The sequence below is a fragment of the Ischnura elegans genome, chromosome 1, assembly GCF_921293095.1.
Source record: "Ischnura elegans chromosome 1, ioIscEleg1.1, whole genome shotgun sequence".
Classification (NCBI taxonomy): domain Eukaryota; kingdom Metazoa; phylum Arthropoda; class Insecta; order Odonata; family Coenagrionidae; genus Ischnura; species Ischnura elegans.
Window position 1 is genome coordinate 71913736 of NC_060246.1, and position 18847 is coordinate 71932582.

Below are 18847 nucleotides of genomic sequence, written 5' to 3' on the forward strand. Positions count from 1 at the left end.
GGAAGGTGATCATAGTTCTAATAAACAGATAACTGGTCAAGTAATGGTAGAAATGCATTACTTTACAGATGGAGGAGTACAAGCCCCAAGGATGACTTTGTTTGAAACTAGAAAGGGATATCTTTATAGATGTACCAAAAGCCAAGAGTAGAGCTAAAATAATGCTTTTTCTTGAGATGTCATTGTGAATTTTGTGTAAAAAATAGGCCCCATTAATTTATTAAATTCACTGTTTTAACTCGCACATACTTGGTTACTAGAGTTAATTTCATTTGGTAATGGCGATTATTAAATGAGAGACAGCTGGAAAAGAGAAATTGCCACAACTGTGAACCCTATGTTGCAATTAACTTGTAGAAATTAATCGGTAATTAAACTGTGCGTGGGCATAATATCATTATGAAGAAATTTTCAATTTAATCTTTTGCAGGGAAATATTTTATACTAATGAAGCCTAAGGAAATCAAATAGGAATTTTGATTATTAAATCACAGATGAATGTAAGCTTTTTAATGCCGTAAACATAGCTACTAATTTTCAACCATCCATTATTCTTATCATCTGTGATATGTCTCACATCTCAAGTATTATATCACATCCTCATTGCATGCACTTGATTAAACACTTAATCTAACTTTATCACATTATCCAGGGAAAATTAAATAACTCATTTATATGAACAAAGGTGTATCCCACTACTTCAGCAAAAAATGCTGTACATGGAATACAGGAGAAACTGACATTTTTCTGTTGCGCACAATAAACTTCAGCAACCAATGGTTAGGCAAATGTGAGACATGACTAGCATATTGAATCCATTTTGTATTTCAAACTATGGCAATTATTCATGTAAAATATGCCAGATAATGAAAACTTAAAACTTTCCAGGATAGAAAAAATGGGAAAGGAATACACATCTGGCCAACAATTACTAATGGAACATGCAATCACTGTACTAACCTGGAATGATGTTGGTGCCACAACAGCAGTTAGTGACACTTCTGTCAAAGAAATTAAGAGACTTAAGACAAAAGACACTATATTTAATTTTCATAGTTGGTTTTAAAATGAATTACAACCCAGGATTAAATGAATTATAGATGAGAAAAGAATTAAGATTTGATTTCCATAAGAGGACAAATACGAAGAGCAAAAGCACAAAGATACTTAGATATTTACCTTACCTGAAAAAATGAAGATACAATTGTCTCAAATTGCAATAAATGATGAAAATCGTGAGAAATAATGTAAAAAGTAACTATTGTCGTGAAAAATGAAAGAGGAAATATATTACAAGATAATCAACACAAAAAGCATGCAGAGCTATGAGGCACAGATGTAATTTTGAAGAGTGGAGTAGTACAGATGTAAATTGTGTACAATTGAGAAATAAATTATCCATGAACATGATTACCTCAAAAAAGTGCACATGTTATTTAGATAGATATGAGGAGGGGACATTTAAAAAAAGTGATTGTTTTGGAAAGAAATTTCTCCACTTTATCTAAAAGAACAATTAAAGTCATATATAACAACTTCAAATATAACAATAAAATGCTCTTTATAAGATGCAAGTCACAATAATTATGGTGAAACCACAGATTATGCAATAAAAATATACAGTGAAAGTTAAATTATGAAAAAGGAGGTCTAAAGTGAAAATTTATGATTACATAACTGTTTCTACAACATTTATTAGTGGCATGAACCACATTTCACTTGTTCACAACATATTCATGAGCACTGCAATGAGCTGTAGCAAAAATTTTATGGGAAAGTTAGGGAAATATTACCCAAGAAAGTATTATTACAGGAAATTGAGTAACATCAAACTGAATAAAATTTAAATCAACGAACTTATCATTATTTTCAACCTAGTTTTGTAACACAGTGGTTAAGATTGCACTATTGACCAAAGAATCCCATATTCTAAACCCAGATGAAGCCTATGGAAATGTTCACCATAAAACCGTGGCACTGAAGTTCCAGCAGGTCAAATATTTAAACTGCAGCTGGGAGATGTTAAGAAACTTGGAAAAGGGAAAGGAACACCTTCTATCCTGAATGAATAACATTCAATCAAGCCTAATTCAATAAAATCATTGGCTTCTAGAAAACCCAACCAATGGTCAACTGGCCTTTTCAAAAATATGAGTATGCTTGAAAATACTATAAACAAAAAACTGGAAGCTACCCAGCGCTAATTAATTCACAGGATTACAATGTAAATCTCAGAATACAAACTAACTGAGTGAAGCTGAGGGGCAATGTGAAGGAAGAGTCTGCAACATAAACATTTAGGAAATACACTAGGGTCTATTTGACCCAGATGTAGCACTCTCTTAGGGCTCCTAGCAAGGGACAAGGTGAAGAATTTAATGACACGAAGGCAGTGAAGAGTGATTTCCACATGGCTGAACAAGTGGAAGGATCAACCCCACTGACCACTGACCCACAGACAGAGGCAATTGCCCGGTGGTTAGAAGAGGGATCTTTCAATGTTAAGGGAGGCAGCCCCTCCAACCACTTATCTCAGCAGGGCCAATAACCTGCTCAAGGGCAAATAATTGTAAAGAATCAAAGGCAGGGAGCTGAATGAATTGACACCAATTGAATGTGATAGCAAAATGACACAATTTTTGGCAAATGGAACACAAAATCACTCACAGGAAAGGAGAGTGAAATTGCAGACTATTAAGGTTGGAAGAATTCTTGGAGAGATAAGCAGTTCAGCATGAAAAGAGCATCAATGAGACGACAAACATCCCACTCAGAATAAGACAACATTTTTACAGTAGCTGAGCCTCCAGTGCATCACTACAGAAGAGGATTTTAAAAAGAAGAATAAAGATTAACTGCAGAGATGTAGTGAAAATAAGAAATATTTCATATTTTATTTTTTAACGAAAATTATGCATTTGACACCAATAATCCAATCATAAATATAGGGGGGGTAACGGGAATTTAAAATCTTTTACAAAGAATTAGAGTACTTACTCACAAAATTTTTGGTAACAGAGTCATGGTACTCATCAAATTAATGGAGGGGTTAAAAATCTACCAAATGCGACCTTTCACATACTAGCCAAGCTACATCAAATATACTGACATTATGTTATTAGTTCATAAGTGCATACAAAGATGACTTTTTCAGGCAAAAAGATGGTAGAGAAAATCAAGTACTTTTAAGGAGAAATTAAACGCATAATTTCAAAAAGGTAAAAAAGATGTAAAGAATACTACAGAGACATTGAATATGCTCCGTGACAGAGAGAAAAAACATACTTAAGGATTGAAGAAACAACAGAGAGAAATCCTTACCTTTCTAGCCTTAGTTTGATAGCCTTCAGCAATCTTGAGTTCTCCTCTTGCATCTTCCACATGATTCACAGACTGAGCCACATGGTACTCAATCCGGTCCACCAACTCACCCTATACACACACGCACATACACACACAAGCACAAAACACACATGCCCACAACCACGGATAACAGGAGAGGTAAGGAAAGATCATGGGCCATACAGACATTGAAACAATAATGGTAAGGAAAGAAAGGATAGAAATGGTATGAAGAATATAGACATGATTTGAAATTTTTCCAACCACAGAAAGATGACAAGTTTACATAGAACCAATATTGAGAGACAAAATGTTGAAAGACACAAGAGGGTTATAAAGATAGAAAATTCAAATACCATGAGTTAATGAAAAATATAAACACAATTTGGATTTGAGAAGTATATTGTGATTATAGATATGGAAAAAATACCACATGTTAGGTATGAGATTTGGAAAAAGGTAGTAAAGAGAGAAGAGGTAGAATGGAATTATGAACACAACAAAGATTCATGATTGGTGCAGCCCACAGGAGAATAGTACCATCAACATATTAAGCACACACAAACCACAACACATTATAAACAGAAGCGCACACCAATTAATCCAAAACACCGTTTTTGACATAAGAAACGAAAAACACACCAAAGAATGAGTTCCACATAAGTGATGCAAGCACATATCAAATTGACATATATATGCCAAATAGCACAGCAAATGCCACAATGACAACACAAAGTTGGCCATTTAGTATGAATACAGGAAAGAGGAGCAGAGATTGGTCCAAGAGAAATATGGTTATCAAGAATCAAATTTATTAGATATAATGTGTTAGTTGATGAGTGAGAATGTCATTTTTTGTATTGACAGAAACACAAAAAATACATATTAAAACCATTTGGGAGAGGATGAAACAGGAGGATTCAGTTTACACATGTTAGAAATGTTAGACACACCAACCCAAGAAAATTTTAATTCAACAATAATGGTTTTAAAGGCAATATAAAGTAAAAAAATATGCCCATCAATGATTTAAAAAAAAGTTGTACCAAATTAGCCAGAAGTACCAAATTCACCAAAAAGTTATAATGGACGTCCACATTAATATTGACAGAAACAAATTTTCAATTGGGAGAAATTAGTCAAATGAAGCCATGTGTTATTCAATGAAGCGTTTAATGATGAAATACAAGCAGTTTTTTAATTCATGATAGAAGGCCGAGTTAAAAGGTTAGAAATTAGAAAAAAGAGAGAGATTTATAGAGAGAAAAAGAGAGGAAAACATACATTAGTCTTACTTGGCCTATAAAAATAAACCTTAACTTAAACCCAGAATGGGATGGGTGTTTCGATGATGGTTGGGAGGTCCTGTAGACAACGATGACAAAATGCTGATACATAATAATAATTATCACTTACCCGCCTGGCTTTACTTTGATACTTCAATGCTTTCTTAGTATCCTGAGTCGCAGTCTGTACGTAATCCACAGCATGCTCTACGTGATACTCAATGCGATCGATCATTTCTCCCTGGCAAAGGCAGCACAGAAGATATCACACGCCGAGGATATTATGTTTAGTGATTTGTTAGGACCCACAGAAATAGAAAAAAGAGGAAGGAGAAGAGAGGGGTGAGAGAAAGTGTTGGTTAGAAGCAGGACAATTTACAAAGCTCACTTCCCAAAATCTAACTTAATATTAGCTAATCACTCAACTAAGCACTAGAAATTAGTTTGCAATCATAAAAACAAGAATACCATTATAATTCACACCATTTCTAACACACGAATTTCCATCTATAAAAGATCAAGCATAAATACTAACCCAAAGACACTTGAACACCTTAGCTTATGCAATATTAATATAACATAGGTTATTATAATAAAGTTATTTCCATTAATATGACAGTAGGAAACATGATTATTGCCGATAGAAAATTCCCAAGACCTAATGATATTATGAAAGATTTGGGTAAATGCTTCTCTTTGGGTTAATGGATTCTCTTCTATCGCTTTCTAAGCTTAAGGTAAGCATATTTGTTGGTTCACTAATTTACTTATAAATAGCTTTATAACACTTAAATTTTAAAATCTAAGTCTTGAGGGCTTTTGAAATTGTTGTCAATTAATTGATTGACAACAATTAACTAATTAATAATTAATTATTTGTCAATTAATTGATATTAATTATTAATTGATTGAGGGAGTAAAATTTCTCAAAAACACTTAGGTAGCCATTGGGTGAGGCACCTAAAAATGAGTTAACCAACAAATATGCTAGCCGTAAGTATAAAAATGTAAGTCTTGAGGACTGAGGATGCTGGGAAAGCCTCAGACTAAACATTAGAATCTATGAAGGACTATGAACTATTAAGTTTCCCTGTAACTTTCATTAGAAACACCAAAACTCTTTCAACGTTAGTGTATGGATAAGGATGGGTTACTAAGGACTCAATGATAACATCAATGAGGTATATAGTTAAATAGGAGCAATGGAGGTAAAAATTAAATACTGACTATTCCAATTAGTTATGTGAAAAAATTAGTGACACCCAAGAAAAGAATTAATGCAAAACATTTTAAGGAAAATTCATGACCAACAATGCCCCATATTGACCCTCTAAGGTTACAGATCAAAGCATACCTATTTCATCAAACTCCTTAAAGCTCATCAAAGCTTAAATCTTGTCAATAAATGAAAGACAGAAGAACTAAAGCAAACTTCACAATATCTCCAAAATACTGTGAAAATAATTACCAAACATACCTGATAGTTATTTTTAGTAATGGACACCCTAACATTACTTTACCTCTAATGTAAATGCAACAGTAGAGAAACATGTTGCATAGCAAAATATATTCCTTTCTTAAAGAAAATATTGCAAGTCATCCAAATATCAGTGAGAATGTTCAATGTAAGTACAGTCTAATGAGGAAAAATTTAATATGAAACCAGAATAAAATTTACATTAATAACCTTGTGAAAAAATCCCCTGGACTGGGAATTGAACCATAGATCTTCAGCTTTCTGCTGAAGAAAGCTAAAGGTACATGGTGCAACTCTGCCAAATTAAAGGAAATGCATCTTGACTACATCTGAACCATTACATTTCATATAGGTACGACTTCCCAGGTAACAGCGACCACAGAAGTATGACCAATAAATTCCTAAACCCTATATACCATTAAGAATTGTAATGAATAGTTATAAAATAACAAGCTTAATCCTCCCCATCAAACTAGTTGGCAGATAACAAAGCAAACCTAACATGCAAAGGCATTTTTTTATTATTATTGACTGGCAATTATGACTACTTATGAGAATATCATCTCAGAAAAAATAGCAATGATTTGTTAGAAAAAAATAAATTGCATTAATAGTTAATAAAAATTGAGATGTGGCATTGAAAAACATTTTTTCCAGGACAAATACAGTTCCCTTTCCCTAATAGCAAAGCTACACCGTCATATACAAGAATAGTTACTAGATACAGAAATGACGTTGTATTGGATTTAGTGATGTGGGCCACCTGGGAAATTGCAGTAAATAATTTTTAATCAATAATTATTACGTGAAAAATATTTGATGTTATAATAATAAAATATGAAGTTATTCGCAATTAACGAATGATACTTAAAATTTAGATTCAGTAGCCACAAAACTTCAACAATATGAACAAGAGTACATCATTGATTCAATGAGATGAAGCTACCATAATCAATATTACTTTTGAGTTTCATATCACATAATATACCAAGAGTAGGTACAATCAATTTTATTCGATCCTCGTTGCAATTTTGGTAATTTACGATGGAGGGCACCATAGTTGGACGTTCAATTAATTCAGCCAAATTCCATGTATTCCATTTGATGTAGGACAAAAAATGCTTCAGGATTAATGCTAAGTTCCTCAAGGAATAAGCGTTTAGTTATGTCATGAAATATGTACCATACAACTGAGTGAGATTAATTCAGGTTTTGGGTCATAACCGACTGGAGTAATTTTTTGATGATCCTCTGGCTATCTTATCGTTTTTTTTAAATATCATTTCTCAGGGTAATTGGTTCCTCAGCTACCAAGAAATTGCTTGACAAGAATAATTAGTTAACTTAAATGTTAATTGAGAGTTCAGAGAAAAATGCCAGAATTCACCAAAAAACTATATTAGTGGATAATCCAAAATTATACTAGCAAAAGCCCCTTACAAAAACCAATGCAATAACATAAAGAAATCCAAAACACACAAAGCTAACCAAAACAAAAAACACACAAAGCTAACCAAAGAGTATGAAATTAACTTAAATTCCAGTCGCATATGAATGAAAATAAAAGGGATGAAGAAAATTGGGCAAATAATTATGAATTAAAATAATATAGAGGTTCTTTTTGTCTACTATCCTCCCATCCATACAAACTCAAAATCACCCAAACCATACTTAGGTTGATTAAAAAATAATCAATAAAGAATTGAAATCAATACAAATAAAAAACAACATTCGATTTCAGCTTGTAATACTTAAAAATAGGCAAGGGTGCCCACAGGGAGGAGGGCATGGAGATATATACGAAGGATTTGAGGGCTGTAAAAACTAAAAATATATAGGAAGCAGTTATGAAAACAAGAGCTATATAATGGATTACAAACATATCAGTATAATAGATAAGGAGAATCAACGAATATGAACAGTACCCTATAGAAAAAAAAGTTTTGGAAGGGGATTTCATTGTTTGTTTCTGGTGGTTTAGTTGCCAGGTTTGAGGGAGGCCATCAAGCCAAGGGGTAGGCACCCTTGAAAAAGGAATTTTGTGACTATTGAAATTACTATATCACCTATTTATGAAACTTTTAGCAAAAATATTGACTATGTATATGATACAACTAGCAATACAGCATTGCATTTAGAACAAAAATTAAAATTTTTACTTCATTATTCCATATTGTGGAATGCAAAGTTAATAACTACGAGGGCATATTGAAAATTAAGGTCTCCTATAAAAAAAATGGAAAATCAATTTATTCTCAACTTTGCACACAAATAGAAAGCTTGAGCATTTAGCTATTTTTCTACAGTCACCTTTATGATCAATTAATTTCTGCATCCTTGTAACCAGCTTTTTAATACTGACATCATGCAACTCTCCCGCCACGCCATGAAGCCAACTGATGACTGCATCTTGCACTCCTCATCTGACTAGAATTTCAGACCCCCAAGGAGGTTTTTGAAAGGGGGAAAAGGTAGCAGCCGCTCAGGGACCTTTTGGGCTGTAAGGAGAATGGTCGATGATATCTCAACCGAATTCATTGCGTAATGCGATTGTTTCCTGTGACACGTGTAGACACGCTATTTCTTGTGTTCATTGGAGAGCTGCTTAGAGACAAGCCTTGCGGACATCTTGTTGTAACTGTTTACCTGCGACACATTATTTTGCACAGAGATTTAGCCACGCTCTTCATTAAGAATTTTTTTATTCTCATGAAGGGTTTTTCTCCGGTATTGCCCACGATCTCATAAATTCAAGCTGCCGTTGATTCCAACAAACTCAGCCTACCTGACCGCTACTCATCATGGACATTTTCCAATCCATCAGAAGACTAATGGCACCATTTTCCCAAAGTTTTGATGTCTATACACTTCTCACCATAAACTTCCAATAACTGGAAATGAATTTCTAGTGGAGAAAACATTTCAAAAATCGAATGACTGAGCGTTGCTCGCACCTGGTGGGCGGGCCGAACGAGAGCTCCATCCTAAACCACTGCTATGCAGTCACTGAGCAGCCTAAGGTCATGTTGGTGGTTCTACATTTTGGCGACTGAATCAAGGAATGCAGTGCTGTTGTCAAATTTTGTCTAGCGACTTGCATTCGCAAATGGCATTGTTGGAGACCTTACTTATCAATACACCCTCATAGAAGTATGTATAGGAGGTTTCTATGAGATTAAACATGGTATCAATAACTGATCAAAAGAGAAGAAACAACATCAATATAATCTGAGTAAATTACAATGGAGTTATTTCGCTATTTCAAACGTTACTATCCAAACTATCCATAACTGTATCTATTCTACCTCCACAAAGAGAATCCTTTTAATTAAAAGCATTGTTGAGCACGATAATAAATGGTTTCTGGTCAGCTTTACAATTTCAAAATCACTGGTGGAGAGAATAAATTTATAGCTGAATTTGACAACATTTCCACAAAACTGAGAACATAAGTCAACCCCACCAATATATTTCATTTCATTTATAGCATGAAAATTAATAAATGTGATTATCTACCCCCAAAATACAATGGCATTTGAAAAACACCCCTTAAGTAATGCCTCCCATCGAATTACTGTAAGGGAGGGCTTAATTAAGAATTTACGATGTATCAACTAACATGACTAATATCACATATGAAAAGTGTTTAGAGCATATGAAATTATTGAAAAGAATTAAAATTAAAGATTTACATAATACACAACAGCAGATATCTTTAATGTAAAATTTTGAAAATTATTAAATACAAATGTTGGCTAATAGATATAAACAGAGTGGCCACTCAAATATCACACCAAAGTTCCATCATTTTTCCAGACATCAATACTATTTTTTGAAGATTCATAACCATGAATCAAGTTAAATAAATCAACTAAAAAAAAATAATTTGAAAGTCATGCAGCACCACATTAATGGCACATTGGAATTAGGATGTTTAAATATCAAAGTTTTTAATGCCTGAGGATTAAGGAAAATCAGCATTTGACTTGTCAGCATACATGATTTTTGCCTGAATTTTTGTCGTTTTGGTGGCATTCCATGACTTTTCAGGTTTTCCATTGGAATGGCCAGCTTAATTAAATACATTTAAATAAATTGATCATTTCTGCTTTGCCTTTCAGTCAAAGCAACACATGCCATCAAAATTTGGACCACAAAGGATCCTATTTGTCAGAGAAAAATATAAACTAAATCTCAAATTAAAAACAATATTATTGCACATACCTGACTTTCGACTAACATTGCCATGTCCATGAACATATCGTGCAGTTCTCGGATAGAATTCTCCAATTTTATGATGTCAGCATGTCGAGCTTCAATGTCTGCCAATGTTTGCTTTGCCTGTTGAGTCTCCATTATTATCTGCAAAAAGGTAAACAATATATTACTGACAAAGAATCCATTAAGGAATTACAAGCAAGAAAAGATAAAAAATGGAAATTGTGAATAGATAAAAATATAAGACTAATGGAATCTAGAATTATTTTCAGAAAAAATAAAACACACCAGGCTCATTGCCCATAGTTGCATTAATTAAAATATAGGATGAGGTAATAATTAAAATTTCATTAACGAAAATTGAAAAATTCCATTCTATTTATGATGGGTGTAATTTTTTTCAACTTATCCAGAACATTACATGAACATATTTAAAACAATTAACAAAATAGTTAGATTCAAAGGAAATGAAAAGACAGATTTATAAATTCCGTGAATTTCTTAAAAGTTCAAAAAAATACAGTGAATTCATAATCTTACCCCTTGGGTGAACACAGCTGGGTTTCCTTGCTCAAGCATCTCTTCTAGTTCCTCATTAGTTGTTGACCTTCCAGCTGAAATTGTTAAAATACATTAGAACTATCATCTAAAATACTGGGATAAGGCAATAGGAGGCAAGGATGGTAAGCTTATGAATAAATAAACCTTAATGTATTAAACGGATTAAAGATATAGTCGATTAACTCACTGATTTCCAAATGCCGCTGTATCCGGCCTTTACATCGCTCTCTGTAGTCTGTTTGCGTTCGGTTGTATTCTGTCATCACCTCAACGAATTTCCGAGATAATGTTGAATGTTGTGTTTTCCTAATTCTTAAATCAGCTGATGATTTGTTAGTATGCTCTTCCTGTTCAATATTTTGCTCTATCACTGTAAAAATAAAAGGGATTCATGTAATAACATATTAACAAATAAATAATGCACGATATAAGCAAAGACATGAATAGCAATTAATAAAAAACAAGTATAGATTAAAAGGCAATCAAGAGTACAATGAGGTTAACATTTCCTTTCGATCCCTTTCTTGACAAATTGGTTGAATTAGATACAATTAATAATGAAAACTCAAATGAAAATGACTCACCTTTTAATTTGGTACGGACTTTATTGGCAGTTTTCTTGATGTCAATCATGAGGTCCTCCAGCTCCTGTTTGACCTCTGTAACGATAAAAGATGAGAATCGTGATTAAAATGATGAGAATAATTAAAAAAATACACATTAAATGAGGTCACTTCAGAAGTTTCTAAAGATAGAGGTTCCGGGGCATGTTACCAGAAAAACTAAAATAATATAGTTTCATTTCGTAACCCCAAATGCAATAGGATATTATTATGAAAATTGCAAAAATATCAACAGATTGCAAATAAAGTAAAATAACATGGGAGCAGCAAACTATTTTTCAAGACACCCAACACATTAGAGAAATTTTAATTCTGAAGCGCGGAATTATAACAAAAGTTTTTGGGTTGATAAATAAAAGAATATAAATAACTTAAAAGTTAATATTTAATATTGAAAATGAATCAAATAACGCTAAAGCATCAGCAAAATCTAATACAATTTACGAGAACCCAAGAACTCAAGCAATAACACCATCCTGTGGTATAGACACCCCGCGTGTCAAATGTTATCAAGGTGCTGCCTATGTTTTAGGATGTTCTGAAAACCCGTGATCAACAGAAATACGAGGCACATTTTCTGTCGACGCAAGAATAAAAACATTTCATTTATTACGAACACATGACGCTGAGACAGTTTTTCAAAGAGTGGTTCATGCTTTTTATAATATCCCGCTAACACACACTATTTTGATAATTTACTCTGATGAAAAATTTTAAAAAGAGCATGACTCAAAAGAGTACACGAGAAAACTAGAGCTATTTGGGTTGTAGATTTGTACGTATCATTCACATTCTGCCCGTGTTGCCCAAGAACATTGCGCCTAATGGCAAGGAAAAACACAAAGGGGAAGAAGGGTAGAGAGGATAAAGAGAACATGAGAATTGACAAAAAATGCATCGTATCTACAAGGCAGTCTTGAAGTAAGATCAGAGGCGCCGACTCCATGGGGCCCGAGCCCCCTCAAAGATTCGTTTGGGGGGGCGCATCCCCCTCAATAATTCACGAAAATAATTAAGTTATATTATGCTTTGTGAAATCACAAAAATATATTGGTAATTTTTATTTCCCATGTTTGACAATAGTTACCTTTTAAAATAAATTCAACAATATGTGTTGAAACAAATAATTATAAGGTTAAGCAGTTTAACCCATTATAACCCAATGTTCCTTCAAAGCAACGTCAAAAATGTATAAATTTTCAGCTCTATTTAGGAAATATCTAAACCACGCATTATTTTGGGGTGCAAATTTTGATGACGAAATATTTATCTGCCTCGACAATTATGATCGAGTGCAAAATTTTCATCTATTCAGAATAAAAAATCTTGAAATTTGATTTCTACCTTAAGCAGCTCTGGGTTAAAAAGAGTTAACTGAATCAAGCGGTGTGAATCATGGTAGTGTTTCGGTGCTGCGACACACTTTGAATTTAACCTCTTCCCGGGGCAAGACCTCCGATATGGGCCCCCCCAATGTTTTTTATAAGTCGGCGCCCCTGAGTTAGATACTTCAACAATAAAAAAATCCACAATTAACCGCATCAATGTATAACCATCTTCCATGAGTCCTTATCGAAAAGCATACGCAATGTAACCACCAATTCATCCGTAAAAAAATCTTGCACCGAATGACACTGATCCCGATACGAGCACGACATCAAATGCAAGTATGGGGGACAGAAAAAGATGGAAAACCCCGCTTCATACAAGTCTTTCACGCGATGTCTCAAAAACTAAGGGCAACTGTGAAAGGCTAATTGATTGGATTATAAATTTACCCTCGGCAATTGAGCTTGGGGGGGGGGGGGGTAGATAAGATAAAAACTATACTGCGTGAACGTCAAAAGTAATAGTCATGAGGTTTGAAAGGAAAGAATAAATAGGAAAAAAACCGAATAGGTTGTAAAAAACTGAGTCGGATATATTTAAATCAGTCCCAGAACCTCTGTCTCCGCTTTTTTGGCTCTCAACAATCTGAACGAGGAAGGATGACATAAACATGCGATCTTCACCAGAGGCCACGAGATTACTATGCCATTCGTTTTCCATCGCTGGGACCGACTGACCACTTTTTTTTTTACTTTGAACTGTGATTCTGCGAAAATCTCACGTCTTTCCCAAGGCATTTTCCGCTATTACGCTCCCAGAGCCGATTACTATTTTATTCGGAAGCTTTTTCCCTGGTGATCATTTCCGACGAGGACGACGGCGTCTACCATCGGGGGTCATCTGAGAGGGTAAAGCCTCAGGGGCAAGTGGCGGGGGAAGAGCTCAAAGAGCGTGGGGGAAAGGATTTGAGACGGAGACTCAAGAGAATGGAAAGCCGAGAAACGGCGGACAGATACGGACCACCGACAAGGATGACCAAACGCGAGAAATGGACAGAGATGAGAATCTTTACTGCGAGGTCAAAACTGTCGTAACCTTTTGTCTTGCCTCTCCCCTGCTGTATCCCACGTGAGATCTCAAGTTAAACGACAACCATTCGCCGATGTATGAGCACTAGAAGTAGGTGCCGATAGGATTTCTCCCGCCCCAGTGACTAAGTGGACATGGCGGAGTATGTGTTCACAACATAGCAGCGTTCTTACACCACTTGAGAGATTTAGGAATCATTTTTAGTTGTGGAAAACTGCCATTAATATTGGCTCGCGCGAAATCCCGCGAACAAAGTGTTGTATGGGTTTTAAGTCAACTACATAATGTTGTTCTCGAGAATTATGTAATCATTGAATTCATTGACATTTGATGCATAAAAAAACTAAATACAGTAGTCCTTCTGCGAGGTCCTCAATAGAATCGGAACACAATGATGTTCTTCGAAGAGGACCGAGATCCCTTCCAGCCGCCCATCCCCACGCGAAGCAGCGACTATGGCACCACTACGGTTCAGACACAGAGACAATCATGAACCGTAGAAGGTACGAACACAACTTTTCACACCTTTGTACTACTATTTTTTTATTTTACGTATTTTTTCTTCAGCACGGCATACACCATACCAGCCTCTTTCCCACCCATGCTCCCTACTCTCTTCCTCCGCTTACCCTAGCATCCTCTCCCGATCTCGGTCTCCTGGATTCCTAAGCACACCGTTCATCCACACACTCTGACTCCATTTTAACCCATTCAGAAATTACCACTCTCCACCCAGCATGTCGCGTACTTCCTTGCTCCTTATCCATCCTTGATTCGGAAGAGGATGTAATTTTACAAATTTTAAGGAAAAAAAGCATTATCAATTGTATGCCATCACAATGGGTCCTCACTTGATTCTCATAACAACAATTCAAGACGAAGACTTCCATGTTCCTATCTCACTCTCTGTGTGTCCACATTTACGAATAATTCATACATTACTTGCGTTTGGTTTTCCAAAAGATCTCCTAATAAATAACATTCAGAAAAGAATATATTGATCCAATTCCCTATCCTTCCTCCGCTGTAGAAATTATTATTACTATATATGCAGTCGTTTCTTTGCTGTCCGTAATAGGATTTACCTCTTAACAGCAGACACAATGTTATTGCTACGAGCGGCGATTGGTCTCTCGAAAACACATAACAGGGATAAAGATACTAAGATACAGATTAAATACAGTTTCGCGAGGGCTTCTGAAGAGACTTGTTATCATTCACCTTCCGCCAACCGGCGCTACATCTGTCATGCCCCTTAGTCACTTCTCATTCAACCTTCAACTTGGTTCCTCATTTGAAATCCTCTGCTCCTCTGATATCATATCCTTTTTCGTAAAGAGACTAGCTGAGGACTAGGTAAGGCTATAAAATTGTAGTAAAATGTAAAATATTTCTTCTGCTCAATGCGTCACACCTCTGGTGTTTCGCATAAACTAAAATAACTCCATATTAACTAAAATAAATTTACCCCACGGGCTGATTTCGCATATAAAGAAGCGTCGGCAGTGTCTACCTTGAACATACTTCAAATACTCATAGGAGAAGGCGAACACTGCACAATGAGATACATAAGCAACAAAGTGGGAGGAGTTGAGATAAGGAATGTTGAAAACTTTGAAAAAGGACGTTGGGTGCCGATTTATGAGAGGAAAGGCAAAATGGTCCTTGCACAACATGAAGAGAGGTGAACCAAAGTCCCAGATTAATAATAAAATCTTGAAGGAAGAAACGTCGTTTTGGAGGTGGTAGTTAAAATTGTACTTCCATCGAATCCTATCTCATTTGAAATGTGGCTGGAAGGCAATGTGACGATATTTTTCATTCTTAATATGTAACGATATTGCCAAACGATACCTGGAATCATGTTTACCATACGCATAAGACAGCAATTTTTAACTCCAACGTCAAACTACTCGTACTTCACATAAATCTCGGGAAAAAGAGTAACTATGAAAAACTGCGAGGAATACACAGCACGCAGTATGCTTGACCAAATTCTAGATTTCTGGAATTATAACTGAAATAAGTTTCATCCTCCTGAATACTTTCAATTTAGCTGCATTATTTCAAACAAATCAAGTTGCTTCTTACCGGCGTATATCCCAAGAAACTTGATTTTTAATAATATTAAGACACCCACGAACAATAAAAACGGTGAGGGCACAGTAAATTAACGTACAACTCGAATGAAAACTTAGTTGTGTCTAGGAAAAACTGTGAATCGATTCCGTGTTAAATAATACATCCATAGAAATAATACATCTGAAACTTTGGATTTTTACCAAGATCAGTCTTTTTCCTTTTAATTATTCAAAGAATGATTAAGTCCCATCTCTAAAAGATACATGCGAGGAGAAATATCTAGTTTTATTCCTTTTAAGTAAACAAATATGAACCTCCATGAACTTCAAACTCGAATCAATTCTTCGCTCCAGGACAACAAATACCACGATAAAACATACAAAGCGCCAAACTAGCTGCTATCAGGTATCAAAGACATTTTTATGCACTTCATCAGTATTATTACCTAAAAGAGAGAGAGAAAGATAGAGAGAGGGCGGCATTCAACGGCAAAAGAGGAATGAAAGGGTAGAGCAATTTTTACCCAAAACTCGAAGCAACGTCACACGGGTGATTCGGTCTGACTCTGGTAGAGTATTTGATTCATCGAATTCGAATTTTGGGGAATGGCAATATAAAAAATTCAAAGGAAAAATAAAATCATCCACCTTGGCAATCATTGTTTGTAAAAGTACATGAAACGATTGAAAATATTTCAATAGATACAACCGTTAGCCCAGTTTTCACATAATTAAAAAAAAGTACTTATAGAGTGCAATATCTCACCTCCTTTAACTGGTGAAAAGAGTAAATACAAATTATTTGAGATGCATACAACCCGATCGATAGGAACTGAATGCTATTTTAAATTCCACTCATTAATTTCCTCATAGAAGCCTGGAATTCGATACCTAGCCATAAGTGGTCAAGTGGCCCTCAATACCTCCCACTCCAATCACGCCGGTAGAAAACCATAGATGTTGATTCTACTTTATGATAGGTTTCAATAGATTTTTTACCACCTTAAGGCCCTGAAGATAATACAAAATGTACTGAAATCGGTATTATTTAATTAAAAGTTTATTGGCAATCTTCCACAAATAATTTAATTTTACTTTACTACTGATTTTTAATTAACTAATACGTTAGAATCCCACCAGAACCTAAATCCGTACAGCGCCACTACGCGGCTGTCCTCCCACCTTCGCCCCACACACTGATTCCGCCCCTTCCATCGACAATCCTCTCGCGAATCTTACGGTGTTAACGACCTCGGGGGCATCACCCGCAGCAATAACTTCGCATAGACGACGACGACAAAACGCAAGACGTAGGAATGGGAAAAGCGTGGCAAGGGGTCGCAGGAGGATCAGAATGGTAACACACAACATATTACTACATTTATTACTCAATTAATCAAACATAAACACCTTTCGGCGTTTTTTTTCATCGTTAAAGTAATTTTCTTGGCATGGAAAACTAATTCTAAACATGATGAACAGTTGAAGGGAATTTAAAATATTATTCATGGACAAAGGGACAGATAAACAAGAACAATATAACTGTTATTATAACGGATTATGTACCTTATGATGTCGCCTCTGCGACGAAACCGGTCGTATTAATTAAATCGTGTGGAAAAGTACAATAACGTTTTATTATTAAAAAAAAGGGCTTTGTGCCTGGAATAATTAATCAAACGCAGTCATATTTATAGGTATCGTAATAAGGTATTGGCGTTAAAACGCATGGTGTACCATACCAAAAAATGCCGAAAAAATATACTTCCGAGAATCATTTAATAGCAGAAATTAGACAAGTAGAGTAAAAATTACTTCTCGGTGTGATTTCTGTTGAGCTGAATAAAATTTATTCTCTGACATGCGAATCTCCCCATTCATTTTGGAAATAACTATCTATTTTTCTCACTTTGCCAAACATTAACCACAATTGTCGATTCAATCAATCAATGGTCACATACGAAGAGAATTATTTAATAAGTATCCAAATTTCAACAAGTGGACACAAATTGCGTATGAAAAACCGAGAATAGTTAAATACCGATACCTACACTATTGCGAGAAAGAAACAATTTCCATTAATATAAAATTTGACCGAGAAGCGAGTTTCCAAATTTCGCAGAAAAAAATTGATTCGTTTTGAAGTTTTGGTAAAAATAAAATTAACCTCATCAAATCCTACCACGAAAATTTATTTACGCACACGTGCAAACATGTATTCGGACAAATGAGAGAGCTCATGAGCTCATGTCGTCTCGGCGAGTGATGACGTAATCGCTAAGTGCAACCACCCACAAACACGGGAGCGCTCGACGCTACGAGAGTTCATACCCCGCCAACTCGCTCTCTCTCATACACACTCTTTCTCCCTCTCTCTGCCTTGCCTATCGATTGCGCTCGAGGGCTGAAGACGAGCGAGGGTGGAAAGAGAGACAGACCGAGAGGAAAACGAGATGAGCACGAGAGGAGACGCGAGTCGAAAAGCTCGAAGGGTTGACGCGGAGCGGAAATGAATGGGGAGGAAAAATACGCGAAAAGCAAACACAAAAGGGATCAGGAGCTAATTTCAGACAAGAGGGAAGTGTCAGGTCAGGATTGTTACACGATTCAAATTCCCTTACGTATCACAGACAAAAATCTACATTTCCCCTGAGTTTGTTCGCACTATTCTTTCGATCATCTCAGAACACTTTCGCTCGACTATCACGGCCTAAACCAAAACACTACCTACTAACAGGAGCTAATTAAAAAAAAAGAAGTGTCAGGCCAGGGTCGTTACAAGATTCAAATTCTCTGACTTATCACAGACAAAATCTTCATTCCCCTGATTTTTTCCACGAT

The 18847-nt window shown here is 35.4% G+C and overlaps 1 protein-coding gene across 4 annotated transcripts in view; it reads right to left on the reverse strand.

Moving 5' to 3' along the window:
* Positions 1-18847, reverse strand: part of LOC124163239 (syntaxin-1A) — a 320685-nt gene that overhangs the window by 16320 nt on the left and 285518 nt on the right. For 2 of the 4 annotated variants that reach the window (XM_046539997.1, XM_046540016.1), the window contains exons 4-8: positions 11469-11543; positions 11072-11254; positions 10864-10937; positions 10330-10467; positions 4759-4869 (exon numbers count right to left, since the gene is read on the reverse strand). In XM_046539997.1, the coding sequence (XP_046395953.1) occupies positions 4759-4869; positions 10330-10467; positions 10864-10937; positions 11072-11254; positions 11469-11543 (581 nt within the window). Of the gene's footprint in view, positions 1-960; positions 1002-3321; positions 3433-4758; positions 4870-10329; positions 10468-10863; positions 10938-11071; positions 11255-11468; positions 11544-18847 lie in introns of those variants that run through there. The other 2 variants (XM_046540026.1, XM_046540006.1) reach the window with 2 other exon arrangements.